Genomic DNA, 12,298 nt, shown 5'->3' with positions numbered 1-12,298 from the left:
TTTCCTGCTACTGACTTTGCCTGATCCCTGTGTACTGTGCCTACTCTACAGTATCTGACCCGGACTGCGAACTATGCCTACTTGTTTGACTCCCCTGGTGCCACACACTGGTACCATCTAGTCTGCAGGGCCAGCCACTACCAACTCCGGGACCATGCTTGGTAACCAACTTGCTAATTCAAAGGCAAACCAGTTCAGAAGCAAGGCAGGACCCCCAATTGTTGTCTGTTATATGTACTGATGTAGTGCAGCAAAAGTGTTAAAGGGGTACCCCCCCTAGACATCTTATCCCCTATCCAAAGGATAGGGGCTAAGATGTCTGATCGCGGGGGTCCCACCGCTGGGGACCCCCGCAATATAGCACGCAGCAGCCACCTGTTACTGCTCCGGAGGCGCGGACTTGCATTGAGGGAGCGGGGCCTGACTTCACACGGGGGGGGGGGGGGGAGTCGTGACATCACGATCTTCCGTCCCCGTGGTCGGGAGCCAGACCCTCCAGCGCTTCCGGAGCAGTAACAGGTGGGTGCTGCGTGCTATATTGCTGGGGTCCCCAGCGGCGGGAACTCCGCAATCAGACATCTTATCCCCTATACTTTGGATAGGGGATAAGATGTCTAGGGGTGGAGTACCCCTTTAAATTATTTTTGAAGTGAAATGTACTAAATAAAAAGGCAATTTGCTACTTTTGTTTGGTATAACATTTCTTTTTGTTGACTTTAATGGGGAAAAATTCTAACATAAATTACATTTGTAGTAGCTGGTTTCATCCAACATGCAATTAATGTTCCCAAAATCCTAATAATCTGTCATGCCAGTTCAATTAAAAATCTATCCCTCCCTCTTTTTTACTCCCAATGTGAACACAAATACCTATCTGGCATCCAGGGCATGCATCTCATCAGACCCTTGCTAGTTGTGCCCATGCTTAATGTTACAGTGGACCTGTCTGCAACTAAACGGGGGTAAAAATAAGCCCATGGCTAAATAGGGCTTCTCAGCAGGATTCCAGACATACCTTTTTTTTTATCTCCATGGCCCAGCACTGAGATATTAGCATTTTTCTTATTATGTAAGTGTCCTGGGGCTTTCCCCAATACTGCAAGTACCAGAGGTTAGCCAGTCCAATTCCTATTATTCACCACCACTATGCTAGATAACAGTCAAAGTAGTGTAGATGGGGAACAAAGGAGATGGGCTGGACTTATCAGACCTCTTTCCATACTGGGAAAAGCCCAAAGACCAGTTGAACCTAATTTATAAATTAATAAAAAGACTTATATTGTACCTCAGCACTAGAAAGGACTATAAAAAAAGGGTATAAAAAAAGGTATGTCCAGTCTCCTAATGATAAGCCATATGAAGACACAGACAACCTCAAGGAAGGAGAATAGAATCGTTCTGTTTTACCAGATGTACAGTAAATGATGTTTTCACAATCAACACAACTAGATACATTCTTAAGTGTTTATAGTTTTATTTAAATATAGGGATAAGATCAAATCATGTAATGAGACAGTAATAAATCAGACATAACAGAACTTGCAAAATTGTAAAAACAAAACAAAAAGTTATAAACAATATAACATGACAAAAAGTGAATTAATTTGGTCATGAAATATTTGCACATAGCAACATAGGCTACAGAGAATACATCACAATAACCAAGACTGGCATATACTGTTCATATAACTTTAGTAGAGAAAATAGATTTTTGTTGTCATACATCCTGTTAGTCAGTGGTCTAATCTGAAGTTCCAAGCCCCCCCCCCCCCCCCCCAAAAAAAAAGGAGTTTAACAGTGAACCCTCAAACCAATGTGTACCATGTGGAGTACTAATGTTGCAGAGGGCCACTGAGGGACTCTTAGGCACCAGGGCCTGGGTGAGATGACTACCACTGTACCCCTTATTCTTATGGTGCCCCAGTAAGCCCAGTAACTTATTTCATAATAATATTTACTACAGCAACTGAAGCTGTATACGTATTTTCAGTCAGCGAGTAGGCTCATGGCCACAATTTCCCACTAATGTTGGTATTATTTTTCTATTTTTACGTGGTTGGTTGAAGCTAGTGTTACAGGGGCCTGGCTGGTATTTACCCCTTTACTGAGAGTCTATAAGTCAGTATCTTTTACAACAGTACCGATGGCTTAACTATTTTAGAAATGCATTTCTAAAGGGGGGGGGCTTACTGTCACATTTTTGTTCGCTGCTATAAATGTTTGACAAACTAACTGGATATACTTTAACTTTTGTGCCTTAAGAGTCTCCTAATAAAAGTAAATTTAGAAAATATATATATCTCACAGGATGAGATAGTAAAGGCCAGATGGACACTAAGCAGAGGCGTAGTTTTGTTTCTTTTTAAGGTGCGATACCAATGTGCATGACAGTAAAAAGACGATGCCAGCCCTAGTTTGTGTATAGAACAAACATGCATTTGCATCTTTACTATTCATGATAAATGTAGCTATTGCAAATGTAATGCCATCAAGTGAGTCCTTCTGCATCGCAGAAGGCTCTATTATGCACTATTACATAGTAGTGCAATATGAACGGAATTGAACTTGACTTTTGCCTTATCTATAAACTGACATTACATCTTTCTACTGTATAATTCAATGTTAACTTTATCCTATAAGACTAAAGTGACATAGATGACCTATGTAAAATAGGCCTTAGTGCCATCCCGATTAATTTATAATTTAGATGGATAATCTCTTTAACAAAGAAAACTTCTCAAATACTGTGCTCTAACTCCAGTATTTCATTCCTTACACATCTTAACAAAATAAATAATGAATAAAACAGAAAAAAAAAAAAAAAACAGGAAACGTATCATTAAAATAAGCTGAATCATGATTTAAAAAAATGTCCATTTTACTTTACCCACACTGCCACCTAAAGGACACTTGCTGTATAGCTTTCAAAAAGTGCACTCCAAATAAATAATCCAGTTACGATTTGATGAAACATGAAACGGTTATATTTCTGTGTTTACAGCACATCACTAGTTTGTCTGTACTTGTTACCTACCTCAAGTGTTTAAGCTTTTCTGTAGTATTAAAATGAAGAATGAACATAAAAGCATCATGGTCAAAGAAGCTTGAAAAGTGTGAAAATGATGAGAACCGTAGGGTCGGATCTATGACTCTAATATGACCTGCAGGCAAGGCAGGTGGAACAGGTGAACATTCATTGTGGCCCCCCAAAAAAGGCCTTTAAATTCCCTGTATTGTAATAAGAGGGGTTGTTTACTGCACAGACATGAAAGAATTAGAAGAGGGGTGTTAAGGTTTGATTTAATGGAAAACATTTGTGGGAGAAGAATAGACCTGTCATTTCTGTATGTACGGACATGTTAGACCAGTAACCAGGCTATTTTCTTCTCAATATGGCAGGTGCAGCATCATGAAACGCCATAGCCCCTGTAATACCGTTCATGTGCCCTGAGTTGCTGGGTCATAATATTCAATGCACAACACTGTACATTTAAAATCCTTGGGGTGTCAAATAGTTTAAGCCAAGTCCTGCCCAGCCCTAATAGTTGTGAATTATAATCCCTCCCACTTCTACCCTCCCAAACTTGCCAATACAATCAGCCATATAACCAGGTTCCATGTGCTGTGCAGTCCTAGAGGTCGGGTGATCGGTGATATGGTAGGTGAGGGTGGTGATGGTGTTAATTGGAATTTCCCATCAGATGTCGCATCACTTGCCGTACACACTCTCGTCACTGTAAGCCACATAGAGAAAGCAATCCTCCTCATGGTTATCCTAAAAGACAAAGGCCATCTCTGAGTTTCAAGCTATATATAAGAACAAGCAGTGCACATAGAAAATAATGTGGTAGACTGTTATCAAATGTGGTGGACTGCTAAAGGTAACTAATCACAATTTTACATTTTTTAACTGATCACTATTTGCATTATTTTAATATTTATTTGTTCACATATTTAGCTACATTTCTGATTCTGTATCATTATATTTATAATGATTATATATTATATATATATATATATATATATATATATATATATATATATAAAGTTTTGCAGGAAAATATTCAGTATTATTCAGAAAATCTCTGATTATTCTGGGCTAAGTAGTCAAGTGGGCGGTCTTAATCAGTGATTGACAGCTCACATTATATGAACACATACAAAGAGAACTGTTAATAACTGAAGACTACCCATTCGACTACTAATAGTGTTTTCTATCCCCCTCCCTTTTTTTTGTTGTTCTTACTTGGTCAGCACTCTGCCCCTCCCCCTCAGCCCAGCCCTATATAAATTAGCAGGAAGCTGTAAAGGGCCCCTTCCTTTCTGGCAGCCTCCCAGTCTGACTAGGAGCACATGGTAAGGGAGCTTTTACACCTTGTTCACACTGGTGTGGTGCTGTGCGGCATCCATTGCTTCCGCTGCACCGTGTCTGTGGGGAGGCGTGGCCCTGGGACTGGTTTGAGTGGCATTGGGGCTGCTTTGCCAGTGGTTCATTCCCCCGGTGGGCACTGGTGTCGCGGCGGTGGTGGTCGCCGCCCAGTGCTATGCCATTTTATGCTAGGGATGTTAGGGACCCACTACTTACAGGTGACGTGGCTAGTGGGCTAATTCCAAAATACCCATAAGGTATTCCCAGGGGTACAAATTATTTTATCAAATTCCCATTCAGGCTTTCGCCTTCCTGGGACTAAATCCCCGAAACACAGGAGCCCTAACCAAATTATTAAAATGTAACTTTTATTTCTCCCTTAAAAACCTAAATCAGCGAGAAATCAAAAATTATGGTAATTTAAAACCACAAGAATTGGGTCAGATCGGGGTTATTTTAGAACATTCCCCTTTATAATCATGAATGATTAGGTATTAATTTCCATCTACCACCTTTAATTGTGGATTATATTTCCTACTTTTCACTCTATTATATATCAGTATTTCTGACCCAATCTGCTGTTAAAAGGTACACACTACACCCCCCCAACGTTTCGCCGGCCGTTACCGGCTTTATCAAGGGTCGGGGTGCTAGTGGGCTTGCACTTTATGATCATAAAGTACATCATTGTGCATGTTGTGGATGTGCAACCATATCTGTTTTTTCTATTTGAATTAACTAATAATAGTAGTAGTCATATGGGTGGTGCTATTTAGTGAGTGACAGCTATATTTGTATTAGTTAGTATTCATATAGAGAGCTGTTGATCACTGGATAGGACCACCTACTTGACTACTTAGCTCTGAATAAGCCAGGATGAATAAAAAGCAAGTTATCCTGGAACTTTTTACACGAAACTATATATCAATCTGCTTAGCTCCTCCTGCTCTATAACATGATGCCATCAAAATGAATATATTGTATAATTCAAAGTACAGGACCTAGGTAGACCCACAATGCTCCCTTAGGCCCTGCACTAGGCATAGCACAGGGTATAGGTTTTCCTCAGAGTGTTCCTTTAAGTCCAGGCAGTATTTTTACCCAATATTTGAGAACTCTTCACTGTTCTTCTTCACTACTCTGTGCTAGGAATCTAAATTTGCGTCATCTGAACCTTTCCATGAACCAAATATTATTTTACACAGGAAAATAAAAGGCCATAAGCTCTCATGTGACGAACGGAGGGTAGGGACTGGTGCCTAACTAAAGCAATAAAGTTTCCAAGCACTGGGAATCATCTAGAGATAAATAGCACCCAAGCACAGACGACAATAAATCATCTTATGAAAAATTCTAAAATGAAAAATGATAAACATCAACCAATACATTTTCCCATAAGCATAAAGGTTTCTTACTTCATATAGTTGTCCCATGGTTGCACTGGTAGGGGGAATTGTATTATTGACAAAGAAGAAGAGTGCATCCTCGGGGCGAAGGTGAATCCGCTTCCGGATCAAGAAGTAAAACTGTCCAACTGGAAGAAAACAAAGATAAATTGAAGTTACGGAAAATAATAATGTATTATAAATAATAATTTAAAAAATACATAAAAAAAAAATATATATATATATATATATATATATATATATATATATATAAAGGGGATCAGTATTTGCCTCAGGGCGAGGCCACCACTCCTGGTGTAACGGAGCTTCAGAAGTTTTTTTTTATATATTGTTATGAACTAAGAAATACAACCTTGTACTTCCAACATGAGGCCCTCCAGATCTTGTAAAACTACTACTCCCAGCAAGCCCGGACAGCCAACGGCTGTCCGGACATGCTTGGAGTTGTAGTTTTGCAACATTCGGAGGGCCATAATTTGGAGACCACTGTACTAGATCACTAAATGTGTCTACGAGCTAACAGGTAAGTAGACAACAAGTAAACAAATATGATGTACAAGAAAGGGGACATACCAGTGAGGTCTGACGGCACCAAGTATTTCCTTTTGTCTAAATCTGGGACTCGAGCTTTCGGAGCCTTTTCTACGATAACCTGAAAATAAGCATTTTAAATAAACATATGATAGAGTCAGTCAGACCAGCCATATCTGAACAATAATGTCTATAATGACAACAAAGGGTTAAAGAAGTTCTATAAAAAAAAAAAAAAACTAAAAATAGAACACAGTTCAAATCGGAGCAATGAGTAAGCTCGGTTTTTGCAGTAAACTCTGTAAAAATGTGAAGGATCAATAATCGTGGGGGAGGGGTTGTTTATGACTCTTTCACAGGATACATGCATAGATCCTTACCCCATGGCTATGTATAGCTACGTATCCTATGACTATGGAAAACATGAAAACAATCTGGAGCAGTCCCCTAGACCAGCGGTCAGGAAGTATATTCGTATAAACTAGAATATCTCTGTAATGAAGCACTATATGGCGGTACATAAAGTATCTACATCTGCGCTGTGTTGCCATGGAGCTCTAGCCTTGAAGTGAAGAGCTACGTTTTGTTTACATGGTCAATATTGTCTAGAAATATAAAATCCCACATGCTTGCAATATAGCTTCTTCATTTTTTTTGCTGTCTATTGAATCACATTTTGAGTGTACAGGGCTGCGGAATCTGCGTGCGCTATATACAGAAAGAATAATAATTATGTTACGTGTTCATGAAGGGTGTCAAGGTGTTTATAAGCCAATTGGTATTGCAGACACTGTTGTTGTTAAAGGGGTATTCCGGGCAAAAACATCTTATCCCCTATCCAAAGGATAGGGGATAAGATGTCTGATCGTGGGGGGCCCACCCCACGATCTCCCTGCAGCATCCGCATTCTATGCGGGGCTGCATCTCTAGTTTCGGAAACCTCTGGGAGATTGCGGGGGGGGGGGGTCCCAGCAGCGGGCCCCCCGCGATCAGACATCTTATCCCCTATCGTTTGGATAAGGGATAAGATGTTTTTGCCCGGAATACCCCTTTAAATAGAGACAAATAATAAGAATTTTAGCCCCGTCATCAGCCACTTGTTGATAGTTACCAGGTAAGAACAGGAGATTTCTTCCTACATTCTTCATAGTAAATATGAACAACCACGGGCATACGTACAATAGTGAAGGACCATGTGGCTGCTATAGGGCCCATGGAGAAAGGGAGGCTCCATCCTGGTTGGTCCCATTCCTTTTCTCATATTGCTAGGAAAACTGTGTAGAACTCCTCTCTCTTCTCTGCATTGTCAGCAAATTATTGGGGTATTGGGTATTGACCAAAGGGTGGTCGTGAAAAAATTAGACACCATAATAGAAGGTCCATTTCGACATTTGCTTATATGTTCGCCACTGTCAAAGATACATTACAATGTTACTGGAATTTATGTGTCCTGAGTACAGAGCTAACCCTAGTCCAAGATGGAACTTTTCTTAAAGGGGTACTCCAGTGGAAATTTTTTTTTCAAGTCAACTGGTGCCAGAAAGTTAAATAGATTTGTAAATAGTAAAAAATCTTAATCCTTCCAGTACTTATCAGCTTCTGTATGCTACAGAGGAAATTGAGTTGTCCTTTTCTGTCTGACTACAGTGCTCTCTGCTGACACCTCTATCTGTGTCAGGAACTGTCCAGAGTAGGAGCAAATCCCCATAGCAAACCTCTCCTCTGCTCTGGACAATTCCAGACAAGGACAGAGGTGTCAGCAGAGAGCACTGTGGTCAGATTGTAAAGAACTACTCAACTTCCAGTCAACACCAGTCGATAAAAAAAAAAAGTAACTTAGCCAAAATAATAAATCTGTTTTCTATACCAAAAGGGTTGCAAATTCTTATGCCCCCGTTCCCGAGTCCTTAAGGACTGATGCCCGGCATTAACCCTTTAGATGCCACAATCAAAGTTGATCGTGGCGTCTAAACTGAAATTGAAACTATCCCAGCAGCTCAGCGGAGCTGATCAGGACTATCGCAACAGAATCGTGATGTCCTGATCAGCTTAATGGACTACGGGGGGGGGCCTCACCTGCCTCCTCGTCATCTGATCGGCGATCTAATGCTCCATGCCTGCTCAGCAGGCTAGAGCAGTAGAGCGCCGGTAACACTGATCAATGCTATGCTATGAATACGAAGTGGTCGGCACTGCGGCTTTGGTCCTGGTGCACATAGATGCGATAACTCACAAGTAGAAAAAATTCCTGGCACACGGTAGTCGTTTTCTTTTGCTTTATTGCGGTTCACAGCTTAGCGTCTGCAAGACGTCTTAGCAGACGCTAAGCTGTGAACCACAAAAAAGCAAAAGAAAACGACTACCGTGTGCCGGGAATTTTTCTACTTGCAATGCTATGCTATGACATAAAAAAAAAATGTTAAAAGTGGTAAAAAAAAAAAAAATAAGAGAATAAATGTGAATAAGCCCCCCCCCCTAATAAAAAATTTTATCACCCCCCTTTTCCTATTTTTTAAATAAAATAATGTTATAAAAAAAAAATAATCATATGTGGTACCACCGCATGCGTAAATGTCCGAACTATTAAAATATATGGTTAGCTAAACTGCGCGGTTGATGACGTACACGTAAAATATCAACTCCAAAATTGTGAATTTTTGGTCACTTCATATTCCATAAAAATATTAATAAAAACGATCAAACAGTCCCATCAAAACAAAAATGGTACTGATAAAAACTACAGACCCGGACACATAAAAAATAAGCCCTCATATAGCCCCATACGTGGAAAAATAAAAAAGTTATAGGGGTCAGAAGATGACAATTTTAAATTTACTAAATTTGTTGCATGTAGTTATAATTTTTTTAACGTAGTAGAATAAATAAAATCTACATGAATTGGGTATCCCTGTAACCGTATGGACCTACAGAATAAAGATAATGTGTCATTTTCCGAAAAGTGCACTGCGTAGAAACGGAAGCCCGAAAAATTTGCAAAACAGCGTTTTTCATTTCACACCACAAATAATTTTTTTCTCGCTGCAGGTTATGCTATAAAATAAGTAATGTCATAACAAAGTACAATTGGTGACGCAAAAAGAAAGCCTTTATATGGCTCTGTAGGTGCAAAATTGAACGCGTTATGATTTTTAGAAGATGAAAAGGAAAAAACAAAAGTGCAAAAACGAAGATTGTTTTGAGTCCTTAAGGTGAAAATGGGCTGAGTCCTTAATGGAAAACTGTCAGCTTACTCCCCCCGCACTAACCAGCGGTACTGGCTGGTATTGCGGGGGACGCTGCTCAGTTTGATGCTTACCGTGCCGGATCCGCCCCGCCGTTCGGCCGTAATCTTCCATTTTCGGTAGAAGCTAATTAGGTGCTAACTGGCACAGGCCGGGCTAACTGGCACTCTGACGTCAGCGCCACCGCCCACATCGCCACCCAGCTCATCACTATTCCTCCCCCTCCTCCGCCTCTCCCTCTTCATTACAGAGCGGGGAGAAGAGGCGGAGGGAGGGGAGGCGCTGCGGCCAGCGGCACTGATGACAGAATGCCAGTTAGCCCAGCCTGTGCCAGTTAGCACCTAATTAGCATATACAAAAAATCTAAGATTTCAGCTGAACGGTGGGGCAGATCCGGGCACGAACAGCAAACAGCCATTACCGCTGTTTAGCGCGGGGGGAGCAAGCTGACAGTTTTCCTTTAAGGGGTTAAAAATGTTTTTTTTGTAACGGGGTCAGCTGGGCAGCAAGGTTATTATGTATTTGGTCAGGGAGTGAGTAGTTCCAAAAAAAGGAAACAAAAAGACATACACTTACCTTTGGCATCTTGTCGAACACTTACCTGTGACATCATGTCCCCGAACACGAAAGGCGCCCCATAGCAGTAAATGGAATTCTTTAATACCGGTGGGAGTGAGGAGGGTTTTTGTTTTGTTTTTATCTTAACTACCCACTCCCTGAGCAAATGCATCGAACCCTTGCCGCCTGGATTAACCCTTTTTAAATCATTCCGTTTTAATCCAGACCTAAATATAAACCATTACTCCAAGGTTAATATGTAGCATTTGGAAACATATGTAACTGCTGGAAGTCACAGGGTGCCAGTGACATCATTTCTTGGGTTCAGCCCTGCACAGAACTGCCCCAGATTTCGTCTGTTTTGAGGACACAGTGTCTGCTTCCATTTCTGGATTTATGTCAAGATGATTGTGTATATGAGAGTTAGGCCTTGATCACGCAGAGATTAGGATCATGCCTAGGCCAGTCGTCCTTCCATACGGAGTGTTTCCCACTCAGGATGCCTCCAGCTGTTTCAAAACTACAGCCAGTAGTCCTTCCATACGGAGTGTTTAACACTCAGGATGCCTCCAGCTGTTTCAAAACTACAGCTCCCAGCATGCCCGGACAGCCTTTGGCTGTCCGGGCATGCTGGGAGTTGTAGTTTTGCAACAGCTGGAGGCATCATGATTGGGAAACACTGCCTTATTTAAAGTGCAGCTGCACAGCTTTACCTCTTATATATATTAACAGCGTCTAAACCTGTATATACTAATCTACGTTTAACATCCTACATCCCAAACTATTATTTACTAGACTGTAACACTGCAAGAGTTAAATGAGGCATAAGCATCGGATGAGCCCTCCCCTCTCATTGCAGTGCTAAGGGAGGAGGTGAAGTGTGCGCCGCCATCTCTCCCCAGGGCACAGATAAAGGTAGGGGGTTGCACTGCCCTCCTCCCCACCCATATGCTCCAAAACATTGACTTGTATTTGTATAATCAATTGTATCAAATAAACAAATAATATTTACCCATGATCCGTCATATCGTAAATCATATTGTAAATTCACCTTAACCATGTCACAATAGAAAGAATATGCGACCCATGACAACAAGTGAAACATACATGGCATTCCATATTCAACTGTTCTGTAAATGGGGGGTCGGCAGCTTATATAATCCAAGTCAATATACTATGCCTATGTAGACAAAAAGCATCACCCCCCCCCCCCCATGCATTTATTATGTAAAATGACCCCCCTCCCTGTGTATAAGTGACAATGACTGTGCACTATAGCGATAAATACAATGTAATGACCTGGTATTCTCTACATTACAGTGGCCTGTTCTTTGGTTATACATTTTAAATAACAGCTATGCGGAAAAAATCTGATATAATATATACATATATATATATATATATATATATATATATATATACGCCATTTACAATGATTGCTCTGTATTATCGATGCAAAAGCTTCCTGCGGTTAAGAGGTTAATAATGCAGGGAAAGGCCATAGGTAATGCGGTCTACAAGGCGTATACTCACAGGGACCCTGTCTGGATATTTCTTCCTAATCTTCTCTCCTTCCTTCTTCCTGTATTCATAGGGATGATCCTCTTTGTATTGAAATTTCATGGCTGCACTGTATACAGGGATGATGTGCAGAACAGCAGATCCTTCCCTTTAAGCCTCAATAGCAATGTCTGCTACAAAGTGAGGAAAAAAAATGCAAGGGTATTGTGACATCAGAGGACACTCCTCTGGGCAGTACCAGAGGAACCAAACAAAGGGCAGGGTTAACCCTTCCTCCACTGCCTAATGCCCAGCTGTTGCGCAAGTAAAAGAAAAAAAAAAAGTGCAAGACACATTCTTGGTAGGGCATGCTGGGAGTTATAGTACCCACACCATCCAAAGAAGCCTGGCATGACGCAGTCTGGTGCATGGCGTGTTGTTGTGTTTATTATGCCCATTTCGACTAGCCCTGATTGGCATGGCTGTAAGGCAGTGATTTACGTTACAGTGCAGAGGGGAAAGAGTTAACAGTGTGGTATTTTTATTTTCGTATGAGGTTTAGGGGAGGAGGTGAGCGGTGTTGTGTTGTGTCGCTGTGCTAACCAGTCTTGTGACTGGATCACATGAATGTAAGATAAAGGTAAACAGGTGACTCAGGCCGGGACGAGAACAGGTGTACCCTAAAGACTGTG

The 12,298-nt window shown here is 41.0% G+C and overlaps 1 protein-coding gene across 1 annotated transcript; it reads right to left on the bottom strand.

Annotated features, from left to right (window-relative positions):
• Positions 1-1,454: 1,454 nt before the first annotated feature.
• Positions 1,455-11,822, bottom strand: GABARAPL1 (GABA type A receptor associated protein like 1). Its single transcript, XM_056529772.1, has 4 exons — positions 11,640-11,822; positions 6,349-6,427; positions 5,785-5,903; positions 1,455-3,775 (listed from the first exon to the last, which is right to left on the bottom strand). The coding sequence occupies exons 1-4, from the start codon at positions 11,727-11,729 to the stop codon at positions 3,710-3,712; spliced, it is 354 nt and encodes a 117-aa protein (XP_056385747.1). The 5' UTR covers positions 11,730-11,822; the 3' UTR covers positions 1,455-3,709.
• Between the last annotated feature and the right edge of the window lie 476 nt (positions 11,823-12,298).

Source organism: Hyla sarda, chromosome 7 (genome assembly GCF_029499605.1).
Source record: "Hyla sarda isolate aHylSar1 chromosome 7, aHylSar1.hap1, whole genome shotgun sequence".
Classification (NCBI taxonomy): Eukaryota; Metazoa; Chordata; class Amphibia; order Anura; family Hylidae; genus Hyla; species Hyla sarda.
This window is presented reverse-complemented; position numbering and strand designations above follow the sequence as displayed.

Bases quoted from the DNA above. Each gene is read 5' to 3' on its own strand.
- GABARAPL1 (XM_056529772.1), bottom strand. From the start codon at position 11,729: ATGAAATTTCAATACAAAGAGGATCATCCCTATGAATACAGGAAGAAG. The intron at 5,904-6,348 runs GTATGTCCCCTT...GTTTTCTTCCAG, and splicing joins GGTGCCGTCAGACCTCACTG to TTGGACAGTTTTACTTCTTG. The intron at 3,776-5,784 runs GTAAGAAACCTT...TTTGTCTTTTAG, and splicing joins CCATGGGACAACTATATGAA to GATAACCATGAGGAGGATTG.